This window comes from Orcinus orca, chromosome 20 (assembly GCF_937001465.1).
Source record: "Orcinus orca chromosome 20, mOrcOrc1.1, whole genome shotgun sequence".
Classification (NCBI taxonomy): Eukaryota; Metazoa; Chordata; class Mammalia; order Artiodactyla; family Delphinidae; genus Orcinus; species Orcinus orca.
The window spans coordinates 46,360,457-46,387,067 of record NC_064578.1 but is presented as its reverse complement, the minus strand read 5'-3'; the positions used below and the strand labels follow the sequence as shown (position 1 = coordinate 46,387,067).

Below are 26,611 nucleotides of genomic sequence, written 5' to 3'. Positions count from 1 at the left end.
CTTCTTGTTCTTTCAGTGCCTGTGAATGTCTGCGTGGCTTGCTCTTCCTCTCCAACGTCTTTGGGTTTCTGGGTTTCTCTCTCTCTCTCTTTCCCAAACCTCCTCTCCAAGTATGGGGACCTGAGCCCTTTCCCAAAACGGGGCGCGGGGGCGTGGGTGCTTCGTGGAAGAGGAGATCAAAGGTCAGGGCCTGCCAGTGGGCGAGGGGAGAGGGCCAAGGAGGGCTGAGAGGTCAAGGAGGCATGAGGAGGGGAGGGGAAGAGGAGAACACTCGACGGAGGGAATGGGGTGAAGAGAAATGGGGTGAGGAGGGAGGTGGAACAGAGGGGATGAAGAGTGTGGGCAGGGAAGGAATGGGTGGAGAGAGAAGGAAAGGAGGCCAGAAGGGGGAGGAGGAGGGGAATTGGAAGGAAAGAGAGGAGGGGATAGAGGACGGGGAATGGGCGGCTGGAAGGTAAGGATATTAAAAAGGGGAAGGGGAGAGGAGTGGTGGGGGAGGGGAAGAGCTGGGGAGGGTGGGGGAAGAAGGGGAGGGGAAGGTCGGCGCAGGAGGGTCTGGGCAGGAGGAACTGAGAGGGAGGAGAAGGGGTGAGGTAGGGAGAGGAGAGGGAAGTGAGGGGCGGGGGGAAGAGGGGTAGGAGGCCGCGACGGAAGGGGGCGGGGCGCAGGCACTGACGCGAGGCGGCTTCCTGGCGCTGGGCTCCTCCGCCCCAGTGTGGTTCTCGCCGCCTCTTGCCTTGTATGGTCCGAGGACGCTGCTCTCCCGGGGGCCCCGCCCCGTCCCGGCGCGGCCGCGACCCCCACCCCGCCTGGGGCGCGAGACCACGAGTTTCCAAGGCTCAGAAATGTCGAGATCTCGCAATCCCGAACTTCTCGAATCCCGACAGGCCAAGATTCTGGAATTCCGAAGGTCTAGGAGCCCGGAAAGCCAGAGGCTACAGTTCTGCGATTCCTAAACGTCTGGGACACCCAGGGTCTAGAAGTCGCCGAGACCAAGTCTGAGATTCCCCAGTGTTGACATTCTAGAATCCTGAAGGCTTTCAAGCTGCCTCCGCCGAGATGCCGAAAGCCTGAGTCCCCCACACTCTCCGATCCTGGAAGGCCGGGCGGTGGGACCCCAGGACGCCCCGGCTTCCGGGACGACCCCTCCCCCACCCGCCGCGCCGGCCTCCTTCGCTTGCCCTGGGCTCGTGCCCCGGCACATTCCGTCCTCCCCACTCCGCCCCGCCCTCCTCCCTCGGCCCCATGGGGACGGAAACATCCCGTCCCCGCCCGCGCCCGGCCGAGAGCTGGGTCAAGGATCCCGGCGGGACGGGAGCGCCTCCCACGCCCCGGGAACTGGCTCTCCAGGTTCCTACCCGGTGATCTCACCTGGCCCCGCCCTCTCAGGTGAATGGCCGGGCCAGGTGACGTCACTTCCTGCCAGGTAAGCGCCGCTGGCAGCTCGGCTCCGGGGAGGTTTGGAGGAGCTATCGGCTGATTCCATCCCGCTTCTAAAAAAGGCCACACCGTCCTCCCCTCCCATCTCACTACCTCTAGACCGCAGAAGAGCCAGGATTCCAGTTTACACACAGATTTCTTTTATTTAAAAATTCCAAAAAAAATAAAATTTTAACAATATATATTACTTCATATATTATAGTATACTTATAACAATAATTAGTCCATCGTTTCCAATATTACAAAAAAGAGGAAGAAAAATACAAGGGAAGCAGACGACCCAATATATATAAATACTATAAAATCTATTAGAATAAATAAAGTCGTCATAAATAAAAGGCCCAAAGGCGTGGGTGGGTGGGTGGGAGAGCAGGGGGTTGGCAACGGCTTTGGCTGCTTGTTTTTGGAGGGAAATTTGAGCACCAGGATTCCCCTTCAGGGGAGGATCCAGTCACCATCAGACACCGGAACCTCAGGATCTAGAAAAAATTGGAAGGGGCAGCGGGGGCTTATTATTCACAGCATTGGGCGGGGGAGAGGTGAAAGAGGCCTCACTACCTCCAATTTGCTACATTTTTTTAAGACCCCAGAAAACACTCCTTCCCCCAACAGCATGAACAGCTTGCACACCGGGGACCTGCCCCAGCGTTGGGTCAGGGGAGTGAGTTAATGCACTTTGGAAGGTGGGGTGAAGCTACTTGATTAAGAGTCCCTCAGTTCCCCCGCAGCCTTGGGACCCCTTGTGGAACCCACAGCATAAGAGAACTGGCCCCCCTTAAGATCCAGCTAATCTGCACTAGGCAGTCACTTGTCACTCCGAAACGGAGATACGATTGAAGATGGGGAGTCTCCTGGGGGCTGCAGATGGTTGGGGTGGCCCAAAAACCCCGGCCTCGAAGACAGGCGAGTCAGATCCCCCCAGGCTGCTGCCGCTGCTGGCATATTCGTCAGGATCAGATCCCAGGGAGTGCGCAGAGGGGCTCCGAGCCAAGCCACCCAAGGGCCCCCAGACGCTGCTGGGGGTGGCCCTTCGGCAGGAAGGACAACAGGCTGGGGTGGGGTCCCTTCGGGCCACCGGGGTCCCTGGGGCAGCAGAGAAGGCAGAGGGTGAAAGTGGAAGGTCCCCGGGTGGTGGTGGTGGGGAGCTGGAGGGTGAGAAGGAACACGAGGACAGGGAAAGGCCTGCTAGGCCTGCTGGTGGTGGCGAGGTTCGGCGGCCTGAGGGCAGGCCTGAGAAGCTGATGCTCTGGCGCAGCACGTGGGGGTGGCCGGAGGCACCCAGGTCCTCGCTGGGGTTGTGGATGAAGTGGCAGCGCGAGCCGTAGGGGCAGCGGCCCTGGAGGTAGAACTTGTGGCACAGTTCCGTCTTGTACTTGGGGTGGCGACTGGCCTGGCGCAGCTCACCCAGGCCGTGGGCAAACTGGCACTTGGCCCCATAGCGGCAGCGCCCGCTTTCTGAGAAGGTCCGACATAGCTCGGTCTTGTAGCGGGAGGAGGTGGTGGGGGTCGCAGTAGGCGAGGTGGGTGAGGGCGACAGCTCAGGGCCTGGACGGGGAGCCAGGGGCGCGAAGCCTGGGGGAGGGGGCACCCAGCCGCAGCTGCGACCCTCCACCAGGCTGGTGGAGCGGCCAGGCAGGCGGGCAGCCACCCCAGACGAGCTGGAGTCGGGTGAGCCGAGGCTCCAGAGTCCCGAGGAGGCCCAGGCCGAGCTGGACTCAGTCTCTCCGTGGTCGGAAGGCAGGTCAGGGCTCAGCAACTGGAGGGTCTGTGGGAACAGGGATCGGTCAAGACACCGAAAATGCAGGGTGACGCCCCGCCCCAGCTGCAGGGCACCTAAGAGCTTGCCAGTCCGGTTTGTGGGCTCCCAGACTGAGCCCCACCCGTCCGCAGAAAACAAACATGGGTTCCGGATCGCAAGGATCCCGATTTGGAGGTTCTGAGTTTATTCGCGATTGAAACTCATCCCGAGGGACCCAGGAATCCCGGCTCCCCCGGCTGGATCAGAGGGGCTCAAGTCAGGACACACCGCTGTCCTCCAATTTTCAGCCTCTGGGCCTCTAGGGATCTGAGGTTCTCCAGTTTCACAAGTGGAGGAGCGGGCAAAGTTAACCCAGGAGTCCGGATCTCTTCGGTTTTAGAGTTGCCAGAGTCTTCTGGGTCAGGGAGTGAAGAGACAGAAGTCGGCTCCCCCTCACCCTGAGACTCCAGCCCAAGAAACGCCTCCGCGCAAAACCGCACCCTCAGCAACTACCAGGGGTAAGCCAGGTGTGGGGTCATTTCCGCCTGCAGACAGCCCCCGTCTGAGAAAAGTTCTCCAGCTTTCCATCTCCGAGGGCCACCCCACCCGTGTTTGGACCGAGACCAGAATGTCACGGGCTCCATTTTCACCTCCAGAGCATCACACTGGTCTGAGACGGGAGGCAGGGACCCCGGGCCGAAGTGTGAAGCACTAAGGAGTTCCAGTTTGAGAAAGGAGCCAGGGGTCCCGGGCGGGAGTTTGTGGCGCTAGAGAGCCCTGGTTTGAGAAGGGAGTCAGGCATTGCGGACCTCGGGGTGCCGATCAGCGGGGGCTCACCTCGTAGATGGCGGTGAGATCCATGGCGGCGCAGACGGCCGAAGGCTGAGGTACAGGCCGAAAGTGGGAGCGCTGAAGTCAGGCTGCGGTGGGGTGGAAGAGCCGCCGCTTTTATCCAGCCAGAGGGGGGCGGGGCCTTGAGGAGTTGGCCCGGGCGGGCGGGGCCAGGAGGGGCGCTTCCCGGACGCGCGCCCCCGGCGCAGCCCGCCCAGCCCTGGACCGGACCCCATCCGCCCGGCTCCCGGCCGGGACTCGCCTGAGGGGGGCCTGCGGGCGGTCGCAACACCGCGGGGAGTGCGTGGGGTGGGGGGTGTCGGCCCAGTTTTCAAAGGCTGGAGACTGAGGCGCGGAGAAGGGAACTGGCACGGAGGTGGGGGCAGGGCTCCTGGGGGAATTGACAAGGGCAGAGGCTGAGAGGGCGTGCGATCGAGAGACTGACCGACAGGGGCGGGGAGAGACGCACGGAGAGCAAGAGACAGAAATGGAGAGACCAAAGAGAAAAACACAGGGACACACACACACAGAGGGAGGGAGTTGCGCACACAGGGAGACGTGCAGAGAGACAGGGTAAGGAGAGGAGGCGAGGTGGGGAGGCACAGATTGAAAAGACAAGATATAGACGGTCCCAGAGAGACAAATTCAGAGCGGGAAGCGGGAGGGAGGGAAAGTCACATAAAGAAACAGAGAAAAAGGGAGAAAACTGGGAGAAACAAGCATCCACAGACAGAAATCCGCAGGAGCAAAACGGAGAGAGGAGACCCACGGGCCTGGTGGAGAATTCTCTTCTGAGACCTGCCGGCCTGGCACGGTCTCGCTCTCAAACAGCCCAGATCGGGAGACCTGGACCGCCCTCCCCGCCCCCACTCACGGGGGTTGGGGGTGGGTGTGGTTCTGGACACCTGGTGAGGCTGGAAAGGGGCCTCCTTTCCCAATTTCCCAATTCCTCTGTGTCTTCTCACCCTCACGCAGATAATGGCACTTCTGATCGCTTCCTCTGGGCTAGGCACTGTTGCATGAAAGTGCTGTATTTACACACGTTAACTCAAAGAGGTATTGTTATGCCTATTTTACACACCAGGAAACCCTGGCAGAGAGAGGCCAAGTTATCCTCCTTTAGTAAATGGCAGCAGCCTAATACCAGGGCCTTAAATTATGTTAAGAGTTTGTGCTCAGAGAAAACTCAAGATTGGAAAGGGGGAGATCTTTATTATGGTGGCGGGTTTCCTTGATGGAAAGCTGTCTTGAATGGCAGAAATGGGTCATCCCCAACTGATGGTCGGATGGGTCTCTAATAAAGGGATGTACCTTGAGAAAACTCTAAATGTGCAGAAATCACTCCCCTTATTGGCAAGTCTTTTATTGTCAAGGGGTTGCACTGAGTGATGCTCTCTTAAGATATGGAGAAAAAACTAATTTTTAAACTGGGTCTCGATGAGCTAGCTGGCTGCCCTGAGTGAAAACACGGGGGTAGAAATAAACCGCTGACACGGAGTGCAGTTATAATGGTGGAAAGTTCATTCTTGCAGGTTGCGACTGCAGGCTGCGGGCTTGTATTGAGGTGGGGAGATTCTGCTAGACACGCCGACTTGCTCGTCCGACAGAGCACGGGGGAATCCCTGGTGCGGCGCTTTCTGGGGCCGAGGGGCCTTCCCGGCCGGTCTCGTGAGCTGGGCGGCTGCGGGCGGCTCTGGCACGGTTGCAGCCTCACTCTAGCCTGTGACTCACTCGCACGGGGCGAGGGAGGGGGGCTTCCTGGAAGCCGTGACGAGGAGGCTAGGCCTGGATGCCAGGGTTCCTCTCTGTAACCAGGGCTTCTGTCGCCTGTAAACAGACGCTCGAGGGCTACGGGAAAAGGGGGAAAGGGGAGGTGCCTGGCACCCGCCACCCGGCTGGGCTCCAAATCCCTGTGCGGCTAGTGGGACTAAGGCGGCGGTAAAACGAGAGGTGGGAGGCACCCTGGGGTCCCCGGTGTCCGGCTCGGCTCTGGCCGCGATCCTGGAGGAGGGATACCAGTTTCGATTCCCTGGAGACAGGGAGCATTTCCCATCCCTGAGTCAAGCAGACCCCCTGCCCTCTCCCAACTGCTGAGTCATCGGCCCGAGAGCCAGGACGCTTCGGACTGGGCGACTCTCGAAGAGGCTAGAGGGGGCTTTGCGCGATGAAGAACAGACCACCCCTGGAAACACTGACGGGGGCGGGGGTCCTAAGAGCCCGGGCCTCCGCCCCTCCTTGCTCAGATCTAGGAGTCCGGGTTTCCAAGCCACCTCCTCGCTCAGACCCAGGAGACCCGGCCCCCAGCCCCTTCCTTCACCAGACCCAGGAGTCCAGGCCCGCAGCTACCCTCGATCTCAAACGCAGGAGTCCGAGCCCCGAGGCCCCTCTCCCAAAGGTTTAGGAGTCTGGCTCCCATCCCCCCTCACCCCCCCCCTCACCCCCCTCCCCTCCCATCCAGGCCTCAGGCGTCCCAGCCCAGGAGGAAGTTCAGGGCAGGGCTCCGCCCCGCTCCCCACGTAGCCAGCGGGAAAATCCGTGGCACCGGCTAAGGCCGGGAATCCCCTCTGGAATGACGGTGGGGAAGGGGACGGCCGGGGTCCCCCGTGGGGCGCAAGGGGGCAGGTCCTGGGCGGGCAGACCGAGGGGGAAAGGGGCGGAAACCAGAGAGGCTAAAAATACGGCGAGCGCTTCCGGCCTAGGGGGAGGGGAACGTTGAGCAGTTTCCAGAAAAACAAGCGGGGACGGGAAACGCGGGGGTGTGAGAGCCGGCCAGAGTGCGCGGGCGAGCTGGGGACAGTGTACGCGCCGGCACGTGTGCCTTGTGCGCCCCAGGCGTGATTGACTGGGAGGGAGCGGGTGCGGCCGACGCGGGCTGGCAGTGCGCGCGGCTGCGCGGGCCCTGCGGCGTGTGGACCGCGTGTGCGGTGTAGGTGCGAGGTGGGGCTGCCCTGGCGCGCCTGGATGTGCAATTGGGCAATTAGGTGTGGGACACAAGTGCGCCCACTTTCCTGTGTCAACGCTGTGTCCTTACAACCCACCTGGAACGTATGGCTGTGAGAATAAATGCGGGAAACCGCCTATGCCTGCGCGTTTCTGACCAGACTGTATTTACTCTCACCATCTATGGGGGAGGGAGTGTGTACTCAGCTGTGTCTTTGAGGTGGCATCCGTGAGAACGTGTGACTTACATACCTCCCTGCACATCTGTGTGTAGCTCTGAAACACCTTGGGATCTGTAGTGACTGAGTGATTGTAACTCTTTGAGGGAGGCTGGCGAGAGTCGCTGTCTGTGTCCTCAGGTGTGATGAGGCTCTGTGAGCACACAGCTTGGGAGCTGAGGGTGTGTGGGAGCATGTGCGTGGCTGCAGGCAGCTGTGGCTGTGTGCAGGGCGCCTGCAGCTGACTGTGTGTGTGATCATCAGGTGTGTGAATAGTGTTCCTGTGTCTGTGTCCTCGGGGTGTAGCTGAAAACACCAGGAGGCCAGTGTCTGGAAACAGTTCCTCTGTGGCTCAGTCACAGGGCAGTGAAACTGAACTTTGGTTCCTGACGTCTACAAGCGCACATGATGGGGAGGGCAGCTGGCCCACTCCTGCGGTTCACACAGGCCTCCGTGAGCAGAGCAGAGGAAAACACGCACGCACACTCGAACCTGAGAAGCATTATCTAAATCCAGCCTCCGCTGCTTTTGATAATGTTGAGCTGAGGGCAGGGCTGAGTCAGCCTGTGATGGGCAAAGTCTGAGATGGGGTAGGAGATAGCGGGTTAAGGGGTGGTTAGAGGGTTGTTTGTATATTCACATAGTTGGATTGTTCCTTGAGTCTGTTTGTGGGACTGCCCCCAGGATGGAGACGCCAGGGACACCATGATGGTAGGATGGTGGGTTATGCCATTCTCTGCTAGGGAAGAGGGGTGTCATGTGCGCCTGTGTTTTGCCATGGTCTGTTTTGCCCTGTGTGGCTGTGCATCTCATATGCATGCTTCCCTGGAGTGGGTGGTTGTGCACGAGGCTGTACAGTCTCCCTCTGGGTTTAATAATCCACTAAGAACCTTCACTAAGGTCCTCTCCTATCCCTGCCTCTTCACCGTGGCCCAGGCTTCCACATTATTCCTCAGGCAGGGCCTCTGCACTTACTGTTTCCTCTCCCTGGAATGTCCACAACTTATTCCCTTTCCTTCAAGTTCACTCCAATACTACCTTCTCAGTGAGGCCTTCATGACCTGGGTCAAGGACTTTAACAGGTTTAAAAATAACCTTGTCATCTATTTAACAAATAATAAATAGATGTAACATCTATTTACAGATCACATTAATACACGTGAACCACTACCCAACCTAAACTCTCAAACTTTCATGTTTTCCAATAAAGTAACATAATTCTCCATATGCAAATCTTTTTTTTTTTTTTGCGGTACACGGGCCTCGCACTGTTGTGGCCTCTCCCGTCGCGGAGCACGGGCTCTGGACGTGCAGGCCCAGTGGCCATGGCTCATGGGCCCAGCCGCTCCGCAGCATGTAGGATCTTCCCGGACCAGGGCACAAACTTGTGTCCCCTGCATCGGCAGGCGGACTCTCAACCACTGTGCCACCAGGGAAGCCCCCATATGCAAATCTTGTGTTACTTATTCCCAAATACTTTTCTTTTCCTCCTATTATCTCTCTCCACTTCTGATCTCACTTCTCTGCTTTATTTTCCTTCTTGGAATTTCTCATTACCTGACATACTGTGTTTTACTTTATCACACTTAACTGTCACTAAAATATCAGCTCCAGCAAGGCAGGGATCTTTGGTTCACACTGTATAGGGCTTGGCCCAAAATAGATGCTCGGCAAACGTGTGTTGAATGAATTCCACTTTCGGGTGCACAATTTCCACCGTGTGGCTGTGTGAACTGTGCGTCCATCATCTCACTGCCCACCAGGTGTCTCCGCAGTCTCCCTGGGTATGGTTTTAAGCACTGCTGGGCCCCATGTCAGGGCTGCTGGGATGTCATGCCCCCATCTGTGTGTGATGTTGTGTTGATGCTGCCTCACAGGGCCAGCTGTCCTTCATTCTGTGTGTGTGGGCCTGTGCACTGACACATCTCTACCAGTATGTGGTGTGTGCCCACAGGCTGGAAGCCACTGGGCTCTTCTGAGGAAAGTGTGCTGTACTCAGGTAATTGCATCATGTTAGGTGGAAATATAACTTTGTTTTTGTATTTATTTGGACCTTACGTATGGTTAAGGAGATGTGTATGGGTGTCATATTGACAAGGACAAGGTTATGATGGTCAGTTTTATGTGTCAACTTGGCTAGGCTACAGTCCCCAGTTATTTAATCAAACTAGTCTAGATGATGCTGTGAACGTATTTTGTAGATGTGATTAAAGTCTATAATCAGTTGACTTTAAGTAGGTTATCCTAGAAGATCTGGGGAGTCACATGGCGGGGTGGGGGCTGATTCAGTCAGATAAATGGGCAGAGCTGTGGCTTCCTTTCAGAAGAAATTCTACCTATGGGCCGCAGCTTCAGCTAGTGTCCAAGAGTTCTGCTGCCCTGCCTGGAGCTTGGCCCTATGTGCCTGGCACTTCAAGGAAGGTCAGGGAGAAAGGGAAGGAACTTCTGGGATGTGTGTACACACACACACACACACACACACACACACACACACACAGTTGCAGGCTCTGGGTGAATTGCAGGTCTCCATGGTCCCGGGTTTTCCTCACAGATGTGCAGTCCAGGACGGGAGGCCTCTGGGCGGTGCCATGGGAACCAGGGTACAGAAGGTTTTGGGTGGGTCAGTCCCCCAACCAGGCTGAGTCACTTGAGCCTTTCACACCCACCAGCTGGGCCTGGGCTGGTAGCTCCGCCCTGTACTTGCCCAGGCCTGAAGGCCATGGGGAAGCCTGGTGGGGCACTCCCTCCCTGAAGCCCCCTCCCCAAGGTCTGCTTCCCGGAGCTGGGGCCCAGGCGCCTGTCTTCTTCCTCAGGACTGATGATTCACCCCTGCTGGGGCCTTTTCACTTCTCCTTTGGGGCTAAAAATACAGGGACCCAGGCATCCAACTGCGCCAGGCTTCACCGCAGATTGCACAACGCCCCTCGTTTGAGTGCTGCTGACGCAGACCCCGGGTACCGGGGGTGGCGGGCTGGGTTGCTCCCCGATCGGGCGTGCTGAGGTCAGGGCCTAGACCCCTCCACTTCCTCTTTCCTGGGTCAAACAGACTGGGGGTTGAGCTGACATGGGAGGTGCTGGGGATCCCTGGATGTGACTGTGGTCCCTGGAAATGAAGCTCCTTCTAGCCCCAGGTAAGCCAGGGGTTCTGGCTTCCATTCTGGCCCCCTGCACAGAGTCCCAGTTAGGAGCTGGGGGCAGAAGACAGCAAAGGGGCACTGGGAGAGAGATGGTCAGAGACAGGGAGATGGGGACAAAGAGATCGGATGACACAAGACGCTCAGAGGAACAGCTGGAAAAAGGAGCAGGACAGAGACCACCCCCAAACTGGGACAGAATCAAGGAAGGACTGAGGGAGAGGGACCCAGTCAGGGTTCCAGAGCCAGGCCAGGTTGGGGGAGAGCCCCTGGAAGAGGTCACCAACAGGCACAATCCAAAGTCCACCCTCAGCCAGGGAAGAGAGAAGGCAGCCCGCAGAGGCCAGGCCCCGCCCTGGGCGCTCCCTGCTGGCCTCTGCTGCCCCCTGCTGGCGCCAGCCGCAGTGCGCAGGCAGGAAAAAAAGTCAGAGACACAGCTGCTTTGAGGCCACTCTTCATTCCCTCCTCCACTGCCAGCCCTGCTCCCAGCCCTGCCAGCTCACAGGGCGCCCCCTGGGCCCGTAGGCGGTGCAGGCGTCTTGCCTGTGACCTTGTTGGCGCAGTCCAGCAGGGCAGTGTGAATGTCCTTGGCACAGGCAATCTGGGCTTTGATGACCGCCAGGTACTGCGGATAGGGCAGGCTGTCAGGCTGGACGGCGTCGGGCTTGGTGGCTGTGGGCACCAGTGTTGGAGAGTGCTTGGCACTGTCGCAACTCTGTGACAGGCACTCATGGGCCAGGCGCTGTGGGCAGGCAGGCAAGGTGTGGCATCAGCCTTCACTCCGGGTACTGCCAACCCCACCCCAAGGGCCAGCCTGGGGTAGCCTTTTTAGCCTCTGGAATCCTGGGGTCTTGGGGTCAGAGCCTGGCCCTGCCACTCGCTGGGTGACCTCAGGCATGCGGCTGCTCCTCTCTGCGTCTGTTTCCTCCTTTGGAAAATGGGCTTAATAACTACTTCTACTATCTAATAAGGTGAGAATGGTGAGAGCAGCGTGCAAGAGACACAGGCACAGGTCCTGGCAAGTTAACTTAAGTGCTAGTTGATGAATGTCAACTACTATTGTTGTGACTGTCCTGACCCTAGGCTTGGCATTGGCACTAGCTTCTCTGGCGGCACCTGCTCCTCCTGGTTTTCCTCCTACTTCTCTGGCTGGTCCTTCTAGATGCTTTTTAATCTATCTAAGCCTTAAATGTGGTAATTCCCGTATCCCTTCTTCTCCTCTCATTCTCATGCCCTCTAGGAGTTGTCTCACTCACACACACTACTGTTCTGACCTCTGTACTGATGACACCACTTCTGTGCACCCAGCCTCCCCTAAAATTCCAGAGTTCCCATACTCTGCCCCCCAAACCACTCTCCTTCCTGGGTCCCTGTCTCAGGGACGGCCCTACCATTCCAACTAGAGCCCCGGGCCTCATCTTGGAGGCTCCTCCCCCAGCCCGTCAGTCCCATGGCCCTGTGCACAAAGCCTTCTGAGTATCTCTCCCACCTGCCCTTTCCCACTTCCTCAGGACCCTGCTCTGGTGGAACCTGGCCCTCCTGAATCCTGCCATGGGCTCCCAGCCTCCACTCTCAGCCCCTTGCACCCATCCCTCATGTGGCAGCCAGAGAGGCATATTCCTAAAAAAGCAAATGGGTCCATGTCCTTCCCTGCTTGAAACCCTCCATGGCTCCCCAGCACCCTCCAGGCTATATTCAAAATGCAACAAGCACCAACGCCTAGCACACCTCAGCCAGACTGAATTTCATGATGTTCCTAAAGGGAACTTAAAGCAGAAGCTGTTCCGTCTGGCTGGAATACCTTTCTGCCACTACGAGGCTCCTCAGACTAACTTTTCCTTCAAAGTCCAGTTCAAAATAATGATGACAATGAGGATACTACAGGAAACGTTTGCCATGTGTCCAGTACCAGGTTAAGTGCTTTATATGCAAGATCTTGCTGAGTCCTTCCCAAAAATCCATTTTCCAAAGGAGGAACCCAAGGCTCAGAGGTAGAGATTGGTGGTCCGTCTGACTCCAAAGGCTGTGCTCTGAGACACTTGCCCTCCTCTCAACTCCTGCCCTTCTTCCATTTTTGTTCCAGCCTCCGCTCAGATGTGCTCTCCACTAGTAGTCTACCCTGAGCCACTTCCTCCCTAAACCTGCCCTAGGCAGGGTCAGGTGCCTTCTCTGGACTTCCACAGCCCCCTGAGCTTCCCTCATTTTAATCCTGCCCCCTCTGCCTGTGCCTCCACGACTCCAGCCCTGAGCCTTCTGTCTATGCTTCCCCCTTCAGAGCCCTCCATGGCCTGAGCTTTTCCCATCAGAGCCCTGACTACTCTGAGCTGTCAGTGTTTGAGGATATATTTGTCACCCCACTGAACTGGAAGCTCTGTGAGGGCAAGGATTGGGCAATATTGTGCCCCCAGCATCAGTTGCAGCATCAGCACAGGTCTGGGCCGCAGGAGGTGCTCAGTGAGCGTGTGTCGACTGACTGAATGAAGGTTCCTGAAGCACCAGGAACTGAGGCAGGGTTGTGGTCACCCGGTGGCTAGGAGACCCCTTACCAGGCAGAGCTCTAGCTGGTCACAGAGTGCGTAGAACTCCTCCAGACACTTGTCAAAGCGCTGAATGGGTCCATCGCTGCTCTTCCTACAGTCCGGGAGAAGAAGGTGCGGAATGTATTTCCAATCTCTGGGACTAAGTGACTACCCAACCAAGTATCCATCAGAAAACCAGGTATAGGCCCAGGAGACCCGAGGCAGGGCCTAGGGGACAGTTAATAGAAGAAGGGGCAAAAAGGGCAAGGTCAGGCGCTAGGGAGCCAGGCTTGAAAATAAGAGAAAAGTGGGGTGGGTGTGGTGCAAGGGGGATGAGTTTCTAAGACTAGGATGGAGTTAGGACAGCCTGGAGAAAGAGGAGTACTCACTGTCCATTGTCAATGTTAGTGTTCTGAATCAAGTTCTGGGCTGCAACCTTCATCAAGGTCTAGTTTAAAGAAAAAAAAAAAGAGGTGCAGCAGATGGAGAAAGAGAAGAGGTGACACTTTTGGTAGATCTACACTCTTCCTTAAGATACACCCAATCTCAGGCCTCCTCTTCACTTGGCACTTACCCTCCTGTCACTCCAGAGTAACTCCAGCTTCCATTCCTCTATAGCAATAACCACCTGTATTTTCCCAGAGGCCCGTTCTCACCTGGGGTTCTCGCCAATACCCTCCCGGACATACCTTAGAGTCCTCCCTCACCCACCAGTCACGGTCAGTCTCTGTACAGGCCAGTCCTTTCCTCAGGCTTTAACGACCAGAGCTAAGTTTCTCCTTTAAATTCCCTCCCCCTCGAATTCCAGTCAGTCTCAAGCTCATAATTCGCCCTGATCCCACCTCACACTGTCAATCCACAGAGCTTCGCTTTGGCCTCACGAAGAAGATCAAGTCTCATCCCTCTCCCCTGCCTAACGCTCCTTTTGCTCTCTCCCTGACTAAACAGTCCCTCCGCCCGCCCCCGTGGTGTCAGAGAGCCAAATCTCCCGACCAATCACCTGCAGACTTTCCTTCAGCTGCGGGATGAGCATCTTATAGCGCTGCACAGGATCGAAGTCCTGTTGCTGTTGCTGCAAAAGCCCGCTCTGGGCAGGTCCCACAAGCTGTGTTGGTGGTTGTGGCTGCTGCTGGGGACCCGAGCCACCGGCCGAACCCGGACCTGACACACTAGCGGCAGAGGAAGCTGCGGAAGCCTGCTGCTGGGAGGCAGCCATCTTTCTCGCTTCGCGGGCGGGAAGTGCGTCAGAAGCGCGTCTTCCCGGTTTCTTTTTAGCGTCTTGGTCTCTAGGCCCCGTTTGCAGGTTAGCTCCGCCTCCCAGAGAATTTAACCAATGGGGGGAAAGAACCCACCCTCCAACTCGACTCTCAAATCCGACGTCTAGACTGAGATACCGATTCACCAATCACATTGCCTCGCTCCGCCCTTTGCCCAGACGCTCGCCAATCCGGGTGTGGTTCCAATCAGACTCTATTTCCCAGAAGGCGTCGCCGCCTGAAGCGACCTGCGGTCCTCAGAGCATTGGCGGCAGTTGGTGTTCTGGAGCTGTGAGTCAGTCCCTGGCGTTGTTTGCGGGTTTACCTGAGTACTACGTAGTACTCCAGTGTTGCTGGAACTCTTCTCACCAGCCCACCTCACTCCGACCCTATCCCTGAGGAGAGCGGTGTCCACCCGAGCCCTGCCTCGGACTGGGCGTGCGCCGAAGTCGGCACGCCTTTTACCGTGGCTTTTTGAGGCTCTTGTTAGGACTTATCTCGCGTCGTCGCCATGGCGCCTACTATCCAGACCCAGGCCCAGCGCGAGGATGGCCACAGGTAGGCAATACGGCGCCTGACTGTACTGTTTTTCTTTACGTTTGGGTAGGCATCGGCGAGGTGGGAGGGTCGAGCCCAGTTGTCAGCCTACAACCTCACCAGCACCCCCAGGTCAGCCCGTGACGTCACGGAGCGCTCACCCGCTCACGGGGGCGGGTCTCAGAAGGCGTGTTGCCCCCCTCTTTCCCTGCCGTGGAGTTCTGGAATTAAGCTCTTGGGGACTTTACCCAGAAGGGATTGAGTTTTTATTCTTCCAGTCAAACGTTTGGAGACCCCTTTTCCCAAAAACAATTGAGCATGTGACTTTTATTAAAGTACTTGAACACATCTCCTTCAAAAGGGATTGAGCACTTGGCTTCATTCATTAAAGCCTTTAGGGACACTGAAAGGAATACGTGACTCTCTCAGAGCACTTGGGACACCCCTTCCAAGAGGAATTAGCGTTTGTCACTCTCTCCTTCCCTTTTAAAAGCTTGGAAAAACCCCCTTTGCTCTGTCAATCTCTTTCTTTCCATCTTTTGTCAGTGTCTCTCTTTTACCCACCAGGCCCAATTCTCACCGGACTCTGCCTGAGAGGTGAGCTCCACTGTGTTTTCTTAGGACGGGTGGGCCAATGAGGGTTGCGAACAGAGGTGGGGCATCAGGGGCTGGGTTTTGAGCCACTGTGTTCCCAGGTCTGGAGTGGTCTGCCGAGTCAAGTACTGCAACAGCCTCCCTGACATCCCCTTCGACCCCAAGTTCATCACCTATCCCTTCGACCAGAACAGGTGAGACTGCGCATGGGGGTTAGGGAAACGCCTCACTTAGAATATGAGTTCCTTGAGGGCAAGGACTGCTCTTGTTGACTGTTCAGGCATACAACAGTAGCTAGCACATAATAGTAGGTGCCCCGTAAATATTTAAGTAAAGAAGCAGTGTCCAAGTCTCTTCGAGTGCTGCTCGCCTGCTGACTCCAACATGGGGGACATTTCGTTCTGAGTTCCTTCCTGGAGGAGCTTAGCCTCTGGGAAGCAGGGATGTGAGGGATAAGCCTGGAATTAGGCAACCATAATGGGCATGTTTCCCCACCCAGGTTCGTCCAGTACAAAGCGACTTCCTTGGAGAAACAGCACAAACATGATCTCCTGACTGAGCCAGACCTGGGAGTTACCATTGACCTCATCAACCCTGATACATACCGCATCGACCCCAATGGTGTGTTGGGAGACAGGGAGGGCCTCCCCTAGGCTAGCGAGGGCTGGCTGTGGTCCTCGGTCATAGTCCTTCTCTCACCTTGCTCTCTTCTAGTACTCCTAGATCCAGCTGATGAGAAGCTTTTGGAAGAGGAGATTCAGGCCCCTACCAGCTCCAAGAGGTGAGGGGGTGCTGAGTGGGGACTCAGGACTGGCTCTGATGGGAGGAAGGTAGTGGGGTCCTGAGGTGCCCGATTCTCCTGCCCCAGATCCCAGCAGCATGCAAAGGTGGTGCCATGGATGCGGAAGACAGAGTACATCTCCACCGAGTTCAATCGTTATGGCATTTCCAATGAGAAGCCTGAGGTTAAGTAAGTTGTGGTGGGTAGGGAGGGAAGGTGGAGCATTCAGGTATATCCAGTGGCCTCTAAAGGCCTTTTTCTTCCTCCCTAGGATTGGGGTTTCTGTGAAGCAGCAGTTCACTGAGGAAGAAATATACAAAGACAGGGATAGCCAGATCACAGCTATTGAGAAGACTTTTGAGGATGCCCAGAAATCCGTAATTGAGGCACTGGGATGAGGGGGTGGGGGTGGGGCAGACAGAGGTGTGGTTCCAGAGCACTTTGTACTCCTTCTCACCCTGTTTTTGCCTCTGCCAGATCTCCCAGCATTACAGCAAGCCCCGAGTGACACCAGTGGAGGTCATGCCTGTCTTTCCAGATTTTAAGGTCAGATCCAGGGCAGGGGGCAGAGAGGGATAGCCTGCCATCTCTGCCTGTCCCAGTCTAACTCCAGTGCCCTCCATCTCCCAGATGTGGATCAACCCTTGCGCTCAGGTAATCTTTGATTCAGACCCTGCCCCCAAGGACACAAGTGGTGCAGCTGCATTGGAGATGATGTCTCAGGCCATGATCAGGTAAGTGGCCCTGCTGTCCACCTTGGCCTGCTTCTTATTGTCTCTTTCTCCTCACTCACTCTTAACTGCTCCTCCTCTTCCCCCAACCAGGGGCATGATGGATGAGGAAGGGAACCAATTTGTGGCTTACTTCCTGCCTGTGGAAGAAACACTGAAGAAACGAAAACGGGACCAGGAAGAGGAGATGGATTATGCACCAGATGACGTGTGCGTGGGTTGGGGTTAGGTTTTGGGTATTGAGAAGTGTCTCCTTTTCTCCCTCACAGGGAAGAAATGGGGCTGACCCTATCCCCTTTATCCTCAGGTACGACTACAAGATTGCTCGGGAGTACAACTGGAATGTGAAGAACAAGGCTAGCAAGGGCTACGAAGAGAACTACTTCTTCATCTTCCGAGAGGGTGATGGGGTTTACTACAATGAGTTGGAGACCAGGTACTCAGCACAGTCCTACCTCACTCAGATTAGCCTGGGCTTGTACTTCAGTACCCTGGGGTATGCAAGAGCCACCTTGGAGGTCATTTATACCTAAAGATTTGCCATGTGCATTTGTAAGAGCAGAAGCCTGTTCATGCATGTGGGCTGGACCTGGTTCTAACACAAGAACCCAGAAAAAATCTTTACTTAACACTGGAGGTATTTAGAGCTTTTATGTAGAGTAGGACTACCAAGTTTACCGATACTAATAAGAGACTTCGTGTAAGAGTAAACATAGCTAAAGTATGGAGTAATACATAAAATTAGCATGAATGTTTTAAATGAAGCGCTAGATACCCAAGTTCAAAAAACATGACCCCCCAGACTTCCCTGATGGTTAAAAGTTTACTGCTGTGTTGGGACCCTTGGTGTAAGGTTGGGAAAGTGTGACCTGGAGTTTCTATTTAAAGGAGAGATCCAAATTCTGATCCCATTAAGGCAAAAAAATCTAAAAGGGGGCTTCCCTGGTGGCACAGTGGTTGAAAGTCCGCCTGCCGATGCAGGGGACGTGGGTTCGTGCCCCAGTCCGGGAAGATCCCACATGCTGCGGAGCAGCTGGGCCCGTGAGCCATGGCCGCTGAGCCTGCGCATCCGGAGCCTGTGCTCCGCAATGGGAGAGGCCACAACAGTGAGAGGCCCGCATACTGCACACACACACACACACAAAATCTAAAAGGCACAGTGGGCTGCTGGGGGCTGGATGACCTGGAGCTCTTGGCAACCTCCAAGGGGCACTGTGACCCAGCACAGCAACCCATCTACCGCTATGCTTGGGGTGGGGGTGGGGGGTGGCAGCGAGGCAACAAAGGCCTGGGGTGGGGGTCACACAATCTTATTTTCCAAAAGCCAGAAATCCAGATTATGTTCTTTTAAAGTGTTGGTATCTAGTTCACATTAAAGTCTCTTTCTTTATACGTTTATGTGTATGTGTACAGGGCATACATATACACACATATAAAGTGTAGGGCAACCAAACTGCTATCCTGATGGCTGTCATGCCGCCCGTCCCTTACCCCCAAGTTTAGTCTCCTTTATTCAGTCTGTATTTATTCTGGTCTGCTCTAGGCTAAGCATAGATGAGTAAGGATGGTTAAGAACCATATTAGACCAGATTGCCCACGGGGGTCCTTAACTGAATCTCACACACCCCTCCCCCAACTCCACCACCGCAGGGTCCGCCTGAGTAAGCGCCGAGCCAAGGCTGGGGTTCAGTCGGGTACCAATGCCCTGCTTGTGGTCAAACACCGGGACATGAATGAGAAGGAACTAGAAGCCCAGGTAACAAGCACCACTGACCCAGGGCACCCATGGGGAGGGTGGTAGTTCGTGAGGAGTGGGGCAGGAACCAGATAGAACACCCTCCCCTTCCCCTCAACCCTGCTGCTTCCAGGAGGCACGGAAGGCCCAGCTGGAGAACCACGAACCCGAGGAGGAAGAAGAGGAGGAAATGGAGACGGAAGAGAAAGAAGCTGGGGGCTCAGGTAAAGCTGGACAGGTCAAACTCTGGGAGCCCTGGGAGGGTGGGGAACTGGGTCTTACTGTTTCTTGCTCCTTCACAGATGAGGAACGAGAGAAGGGCAGCAGCAGTGAGAAGGAAGGCAGCGAGGATGAGCGCTCAGGCAGTGAGAGTGAACGGGAGGAGGGTGACAGGGACGAGGCGAGTGACAAGAGTGGCAGCGGTGAGGATGAAAGCAGTGAGGATGAGGCCCGGGCTGCCAGGGACAAAGAGGAGATCTTCGGCAGTGATGCTGATTCGGAGGACGACGCTGACTCTGATGATGAGGACAGAGGACGGGCCCACGGCAGTGACAATGATTCAGACAGTGGCAGCGATGGGGGTGGCCAGCGGAGCCGGAGCGCCAGCCCCTTCCCCAGTGGCAGCGAGCATTCTGCTCAGGAGGATGGCAGTGAAGCCGCAGCTTCTGATTCCAGTGAAGCTGAAAGTGACAGTGACTGAGTCCCAGGGCCTTCAGGGCTGATGCGGATAGTTATTTCGTGCAGGAAGGCACTTTTCAAGTGGTCTCTTTGTGAGCCTTTTGCTTTGTTTCCCTCTCCTCCAAACCTCTGCTGTTAATAAAGCCAACTTCTCTTTACTTACCCTCCAGGCACCATGGTCTCATTCTCCTGCCCCCCACCCCCACCCCCGCACCCCTGGTGCTTAAGGCACAGAAGCAAAGGCCACAAAGGCAGGGCCACCAGGTTTTTCATGAAATGTAGCATAACAAAGGTCAGAATCCTTTTTGTTTGTTTGTTTTTTTTTTTTTTTCCAAAATAAGCCCAGACCATTAAACAAGTGAAACTCCAACAAATAAGTCTTCTCCAACAGCGAGAAAAACTGTACAGTTACTCAAAGCTGATTCTGCCGGTGGGGCTGGGAATAGAAGGGAGAGTGAAATCATGGTGGAGGGGCTGGGGAGGGTCGGGAGTGGATCAGGGTCCTGCCCATCAGAGTGGGGCCGCCTGCGTCCTGCACACTCTGCTGACAGGTGGGGGGAGGGGGGCAACTCTTGCCTCCCTCTGTGTATGGGGGTGTCCCTCACCGCCTCCCAGGGCCAGGAAGACCCAGCTCACCCTTATGGGTAGTGAACAAGACAGGACTGGCTGGGAAGAGGTGAGGGTCTCTAAGAGGAACACCCTGCTGATTCCAAAACGAGGTGGCCCCTGTCCATCCCACTTCCCCGGGCTAGAAGAGGATTGGAGAAGCCCTGGGAGTTGGAGGGGAATGAGCAAAGGCACAGAAACATGGAGGGGCCGGGGTGGGGGACTTGCATAGGTTGATGAGTGTGCAAGAGGTACATAAATAAACCTGACACCCTACCCAGCCCGGCACTGGGAGAGGAGGTGGGGACCTAGAGCAGGTCCCCAGGGCCACCCCACCCCCTGGCTTCCTCCCTCTCCCTGGGCTCAGAGTTGAGGGAGGTCCAGACCAGGAGAGCAGAGGCAAGAAGGTCTGGGGAATGGGTGAGTGCAGGGAGGGTGGTGGTTTTAAAATTTTTTTTTTTTTGGTTTTTTTTTTTCCCAACATTTTGTATCTTTAATAACATACACAATGGTTACCAGCCATATTCATAACAAAAGTTATTCATAAAATGTATCTAAAAATAACATTTTTTCCTTTTCGGTGTGAAAAGCTTGAGAATGTCCCAATGGCGGGGGCCGGTTGAGGGGGACAAGGGGTTGGAATAGAGGACCCTGGCTTCCCTACAGCCTGAACCCCCAAATCCCCTCCCTCCACCTGGGCCCCAGCACAACCCCTCAGGAGGAACAGGGATCAGAGGGTCTGTATGACTCTGGGACTGGGACGAATCTCTGGCTTATGATATAGTGTTCCACTTAAGTGAGGTCATGACAGAATGGGGGGTGGGGGTGGGATAAGGGTGAAAGAAAAGGGGATGGGGGTGGGGAAAGAAACCAAAAACCATCCCCTTTCCCTTATTCCTTACCCCCAAGTCTTTCAGCAACCAGACCTGGGAGTGGAGAAGGATTTGTTTCGGTGGGGGAAGGAGACGTTAAGGCAACAGACTTCCTGACCTCACTGGCTGCCCTGGCTCCCAGCCTTCAACCTCTGCATCTGGGGAGCCAGGGCTGGGGGCAAGTGGGGAAGGGCTAGAGGGGTCTGGAGGAGAGGGCTCTGCCCTCTCCCCTCGTAAAATTCAGGCTCCCCCTGCCACTTTCTTGGCTCAGAGAGAGGCCTGGGGGTTCTAAAAATGAGAGGGAATGATCAGAGAGAAAAACCGTTAAGAACTATATAAATATGTATCTTAAATAGGCCTAAGAAATTAATTGCAGAGAACCTCTGATAAACAGGGCAAAAGGAGGTGAGGGAGAGGAGAGTGGCTCCTGTCCTTGGGGAATGATGGGAATGGGGAAGGAGAAGAAGGCGGCAAGGAGGTGAGGGGCGGGGGGAGGGAGAGAGAGAGACAGAGAGCGCGCCAAGACAGACACGCTCCTCACCCGCCTTTATCTCCTCAGCTCCTCTCAAATAACGTTCAGGAGAGCAGATTATCTACCTCACTCATCTCTCCCCAAATGTCAGATGGTTCTGAGCAGGCCCCACAAGATAGTGGGTCAGTGAGTCTCTGGGGGAGACTGTTTCCTTGGGAGGGGCAGGTGGCCGGCAGTCTGGAGGAGGCAGGGGTGGGACGGGGCCAGGTGGGGGATGAAGGAGGGAAGGAGGGGGCAGGCAGGCTGGCCAGTCCCTGCCCCCTTTATCCTGGCTGCCCCCTACCTCCCTGGGCCTCAGCAGAGATCCCTCGACGGGCCTGGGAGTGAGCAAGGCGTGTGCCAATGTTAAACAAAAGTTAAAAGGGTGAGAGAGTAGAAAAATATTAGAATGTATAGCTGAGCCAGCCCACCCTCTCGCTGTCGCGGAGAAGCCCGTTGGGGGTTGGCCCCCGCCCGCCGCCCGGGGAGCCTATGGGTGCGCTGGGCTGTGGGTCCCGTCAGATGGTGGAGGTTTTGTCTGTCCCATCTGTGGTAAGAAAGGGAGGAAGGGAGGAAGGTCAGGAGCTGGCGGGAGGCCCAAGAAAAGGTGCTCAGGTAGCCTGTCATCCCAGTCGGGCCCTCCCTGGAGTCCGGCCTCCCCTGGGGACCCCTCAGGATGACTCTGAGTTGCTCAGTTCAGAGGTGGAGACGCTGGTGGGTAGGTGGGAGCTGGGTCAGGGAAAGAGGAAATGCTCACCACCCAAGGCGTGTTCTGTCATGCTCAGACACAGAGACTCCAGAGTGGGATTGATCTCCAGGTCAGGCCCAGGGACCGGGCAGTCTGGGTGGGAGACAGGAGAATGGAAGCAGTAAGAACTGGACTGGGGTGAAAGGTAGAGTCATGAAGACAAAGGCTGGCATGAGGCAGAGGCTGAGGGGGACGAGAGGGAAAGGGAGGAAGGGAAAGTAAAGGCAAGAGACAGAGACACAGACAATGTAACACATGCACACACTTGGATGGAAGGTATGACTGGGCAGAGTTGAAGGACAGACAGGCCTGGGAGTGCCACTAAGCAGGCAGAGGTGATGATGGCAAGGGCAGAGGCTTGGCAACACAGAGAAAGGCTGACAGGAAGTAATGTAAAGCTGGGGGAGCTGCTTGGAGGCCACGACTATTTTGGACACACTACACGTTCCCTTGGGCACAGTGAGGGCATCTGCCCTGAGCACTGGGCAGCCCCGTGCTCCCTGACTGATGACTTGCTCTGTACTTGGTGCGGAAGCTTAATTAGAGCCGTTCCCTCCCACCTGGACTTGCTCCTCTGTCAGGACGCTGTTGGGGAAGGCCTAGCAGGCACGGCAAATCTGGACAGCAGCCATGGGGGCTGGTCTTCATAGTCTCTCAAAGGGCCTCCTGTTCTGGAACCTGGGCAAGAGCCCACCAGGTCCCTGGGCAGACCTGACACCACCCACTGCTTAAAACCCTTCCTGGGCTCCTCACTGCTTCTAGAGGAACTCTAAGCTTTCTACCTAGGTTTAGAAGACCCTGCTCTTTCGCGCTCCAGCCTCACCTCTCACGACCTCCCCTCTGAACCCATGAGCCATGTCAGACCATCTAACTGTCTCTCCTTAATAAAAAAAATTTTTGACCTTGGGCAAATCACCTGAGACTCAGATTCATGACTAATAAGATGAAAATAATATCAGTGCCTTCACATGTGCAGTTGGGAGGATTTCATTCAACAGTGCAGAAAAGCTGTCTGACACAGTCTAGCACACGGCATACTGGTGAAAAGAACTGTTCTCAGTTTTTACTCCTGTAATTCATCCACCCAGTCATTTAATATCATTTACAGATGCCTACCATGTGCCAAGCCCTGTGCTAGGATGAATGGGACAAATGGGGTCTCCTGCCTCCCACAGATGGCAGTTCGCATAATCTCATAAAGAATCCCTACTGATTTGGCTATTTGTGACATGAAGAGTTTAGGGTTACAGGCAAATCTAAGCTCTCTCTAGAGGCAGCCCTTTCCAAACCAGCCTTATCTGCTTCTGCAGCCTCAGTGCCCAGCAGCAGGCCTGGCATAGGGAATCACCCCTGACTTACTGAGCAAGGCAGGGCTAGCGCTTCTCTAACCTCCCTTTTGCCCACTTTGCCCTCATTCTAATCTCCCATCTCTAGGCTGATCTGTGAGCAGAGGGGAAGACAGACCTTCCACCCTTTAGTGTAGAACCCATTCCAAGAGCTGAAGTCTACTGGTTCCTGCTTGGTCAACTGGCTCCTGAAAGAATGCCAGTGGACTGATAGGCAGGACTCCCTTCTATAGACACCTGGCTGCTGTGACTGTCTCATCCCCTCCACCCTTCCAAACTGAGTACTTAATGATTCTCGAAGAAGATGGGGACAGAGACCAGTATGAACAGTAAGATTATGACACAGGGAGGGAGAGAGATAGAGATTGGGGGGGGTGGGAATGAGGAGTGAGAGAAGATGACAGGGAGGGGGAGAAAGACAGAAAGACAGAGAGACAGAACACATGCAAGGGATAGTGTGTACAAGACCCAGAAGAGAAAAGAAAGGCCAGCTAAGCATGCTGTTGAGGCCGCGTCGTAAGGGTGGGCACTGTACCTGGAGGGAACATGAGAATGGCCTGGGGGGACGAGTGGACCGGGAGCGAGTGGGTCCGTTGCACAGAGCTGCGGCTCTGGCTGGGCATGCTGTTGCTGCCTCCAGGGTTGGCGAACCACAGGTTCTGCATGTGGCATGGGAGAGAGAAAGCAGTGGGTGAGCGGGGAAGAGGCCCAGACCCAGAAGTGGTGGAGCTGGCAGAGTCGTCCCCTCCCCTCTACACTGGGCCCAGACACAGAGATATGGACACATATCTCAGGCACCACCACCCCAACCCCAGAAGTGCCAGGTCCTTTGCTTCCAGCTGGCTCACCTGTCGGCCCTGGCCCCCAAGGCTGGGGCTGGTGAGGGCATGTCGAGGGGAGATGCCCCCAATGCCCGAGGGGCTCAGAAGGCCCATTCTGCCAGGCGGAAGGGCCCGGGGAGGCATTGGGAACTGCCGCTGGGTCCGCCGGGCCACCCCCATCCCCACAGAGCCAGCTATGGGGAGTGAGTTGGAGCCGAATGCCCAGCTGTGAGAGAGCAGAAGGCAGGGTGTCAGTTTAGGTGGATGGGGCCCATCTGTTCACCTCTTCCTCACCGCCCCCGCCCCCCGGCAGCCCCCATGGGTAGACAGAACACAGATCTGCTCTGAGCAGGGATTCCCTGTCCAAGGCCCTGCTCTGTACATTGTCTCCTCCTGCCCCAAGGGTACTCCCAGGATGGAGACGGGGAGTGTACGAAGGTTTCCTCAAGTCCACTCAAAGTAGTTCTCCTAACTTCAATTCTCAAGCACAATATTTCTGCTGTTTGTTTGGAGTGAGAAGGGACTTCAGAGTCCTCTGCACACAGGTGAGGAGAACAAGGGACAGGCAAGGGGCCAGCTATGGGGACATGTGCTGGTCTTGCCAGCTCAGCACTCTATTCTAATGGAAAATCAGGGACCACCTGATTTTCTTATGGCAAAGTCCTCACTGGGTGACTTACATAAAGACACCCAGTTACTGAATGAGTATAACAGGATTCCCAGCCCAGAATGCAATCACCCCTCTAGGCACTACCTGTCAACCAACGAGGGCCTAGGGAGGGAAGTCCCTGTGCCCTGGCCGCCCGCCTACCCTTTCTGCTGCCGGTAGTTCTGCATCTCTAGTGCGGCTTTGCGCGGGAAGGTCCGGAGGAGCTTCAGCACTTGCTGTTTCCAGGACAGCAGCCGTTTCTTCTGCGTTTCCGTGAAAGCCTAGAATTAGGGGGGTGAAAGGGGTGTGTGTGCTTCTTTCACATTTGCCTTCCATCCATTTGCTCAAATATTTATCAACTGCCTGTGCTGGTCAAAGCTGGGACACAGAGGTAACCTGTGCTCACGGAGCTTACAGTTTAGTTGGGGAGAAGATACACATGCATTCATAAGTGATAAATGCTGTGAGGGAGAAGCACAGGAGGCACAAGAAACCTGATGTTATGAGGGGCTGGTCAAGGCATCCCTGAGATACAGACGTATCAACTGAGATCTGAGGGGCCAGCAGACGGGAGGGGGACTTACTCCCCAGAGGATTATGTACTAAGGCTCTAAGAATGAGTGCTCAGGGGCATCCACTGAACCCAACACTGGGAAGGATGAGGGCTGGAGAGGTGGGCACGTGCCAGTCAGGCAGGGCCCTATTGGTTATATAAGGAATGTTGGTCCTGAGAGTGATGGGGCAGCCTTTCCCTTCTTGGGACCCCTAGAGAAGGCCTCACCTCATGAGTCAGGCACTTTTCGATGAGCTGGAGGTAACTGGTGATGTTCTCCTCGTCTGGTCGGGACACCAGCAGCTGGGTGCACACTTGGGGACATGGGAGAGGGCAGGAGGTTAGCTACCAGCATGCCCTCTGCCATGTTCCAGCTTCCCTGGCCCAGCTGGGTGGCACAGAAGGTGGGTCAGGAAACTCATGCTGGATGAGTACTAGCTATGTGCCAAGCACTGTACCTGGCTTATCACGAGGATATATAAAGTGCCCAGCATAGTGCCTGGCATAAAGCAGATGTGAAGTAAATGATACCTTTTCTCCTTTTTAAGTCTTGCAACAGTCTCATCAATGTAGGCATTTTTAGCCTGAGGCTCAGAGAGGTTGAGTCACTTGTCCCAGGCCACTCAGCTAAAAGAACTTAGACCTGGGACTTCCCTGGTGGTGCAGTAGTTAAGAACCCGCCTGCCAATGCAGGGGACACGGGTTCGAGCCCTGGTCCGGGAAAATCCCACAGGCCACGGAGCAACTAAGCCCGTGAGCCACAACTACCGAGCCTGCGCTCTAGAGCCCACGCGCCACTACTGGAGCCCGCGCACCTAGAGCCCGTGCTCTGCAACAAGAGAAGCCACTGTAACGAGAAGCCCGCACACCGAAATGGAAGAGTAGCCACCGCTCGCCACAACTAGAGAAAGCCTGTGCGCAGCAATGAAGACCCAATGCAGCCAAAAGTAAATAAATAAATAAATTTATATATATAAAAAAGAAAACAAACTTATTAAAAAAAAAAGAAACAACTTAAACCCAAGTGTAAAGTTGCCTACACTGTGCTGCCTTAGGAAAAGGCGAGCCCATTAAGAGCTTCACCATACCCATCCTGTGGACTTCAGTCCCCTCTGAAAGAACCAACGGATTCGCCTTATCTGTTCACGCCTTACTGTATGCAGTTTCCACTGACACAACGTCCCATCTTCTGCTCAGGCTGGAGACACTTTGAGGGTAAGGGCTGTCTCCCACCATCAGCCTGGATGCACCTGAGGGCAGGGGCCCTGTCATCTCAGTCTTAGCCACTCTCTGTAGTGCTCTAAACCCCAGAGTGCTTTGAAAAGTTTTGCTTCCATCATTTAAACTGGATTTGACCTTTGATGCCTGGGTTC

At 55.6% G+C, this 26,611-nt stretch overlaps 4 protein-coding genes across 11 annotated transcripts in view; 1 reads left to right on the top strand and 3 right to left on the bottom strand.

Moving 5' to 3' along the window:
• Positions 1–1,563: 1,563 nt before the first annotated feature.
• Positions 1,564–4,173, bottom strand: ZFP36 (ZFP36 ring finger protein). The gene is made up of 2 exons (XM_004271303.4): positions 4,016–4,173; positions 1,564–3,205 (listed from the first exon to the last, which is right to left on the bottom strand). Exons 1-2 carry the CDS (start codon positions 4,037–4,039, stop codon positions 2,252–2,254), a joined length of 978 nt encoding a protein of 325 aa, XP_004271351.1. The 5' UTR covers positions 4,040–4,173; the 3' UTR covers positions 1,564–2,251.
• Positions 4,174–10,739: 6,566 nt separating this feature from the next.
• On the bottom strand, positions 10,740–14,167 carry MED29 (mediator complex subunit 29). Its single transcript, XM_012533564.3, has 4 exons — positions 13,821–14,167; positions 13,210–13,268; positions 12,848–12,932; positions 10,740–11,043 (listed from the first exon to the last, which is right to left on the bottom strand). Exons 1-4 carry the CDS (start codon positions 14,034–14,036, stop codon positions 10,801–10,803), a joined length of 603 nt encoding a protein of 200 aa, XP_012389018.1. The 5' UTR covers positions 14,037–14,167; the 3' UTR covers positions 10,740–10,800.
• A 189-nt stretch (positions 14,168–14,356) lies between these two features.
• PAF1 (PAF1 homolog, Paf1/RNA polymerase II complex component) lies at positions 14,357–19,290 on the top strand. 2 transcript variants are annotated; one of them, XM_033430979.2, is made up of 14 exons: positions 14,357–14,634; positions 15,160–15,210; positions 15,309–15,401; positions 15,707–15,828; positions 15,922–15,988; positions 16,076–16,177; positions 16,260–16,365; positions 16,466–16,534; positions 16,619–16,722; positions 16,813–16,929; positions 17,027–17,155; positions 18,370–18,475; positions 18,588–18,678; positions 18,757–19,290. In XM_033430979.2, exons 1-14 carry the CDS (start codon positions 14,588–14,590, stop codon positions 19,152–19,154), a joined length of 1,602 nt encoding a protein of 533 aa, XP_033286870.1. In that variant the 5' UTR covers positions 14,357–14,587; the 3' UTR covers positions 19,155–19,290. The 2 variants fall into 2 exon arrangements, with proteins under 2 accessions (XP_033286870.1, XP_012389017.1); XM_012533563.3 differs by having other exon boundaries at positions 14,359–14,634; positions 15,181–15,210.
• Positions 19,291–20,180: 890 nt separating this feature from the next.
• SAMD4B (sterile alpha motif domain containing 4B) overlaps positions 20,181–26,611 on the bottom strand; it is a 37,090-nt gene continuing 30,659 nt past the window's right edge. For 6 of the 7 annotated variants that reach the window (XM_033430974.2, XM_033430977.2, XM_049702729.1 and 3 more), the window contains 6 exons: positions 25,467–25,552; positions 24,848–24,966; positions 24,064–24,262; positions 23,751–23,874; positions 21,879–21,962; positions 20,181–21,668 (listed from right to left, as the gene is read on the bottom strand). In XM_033430974.2, the coding sequence (XP_033286865.1) occupies positions 21,640–21,668; positions 21,879–21,962; positions 23,751–23,874; positions 24,064–24,262; positions 24,848–24,966; positions 25,467–25,552 (641 nt within the window). In that variant the 3' untranslated portion in view covers positions 20,181–21,639. Of the gene's footprint in view, positions 21,963–23,750; positions 23,875–24,063; positions 24,263–24,847; positions 24,967–25,466; positions 25,553–26,611 lie in introns of all 7 variants that reach the window. The other variant, XM_049702730.1, reaches the window with a different exon arrangement.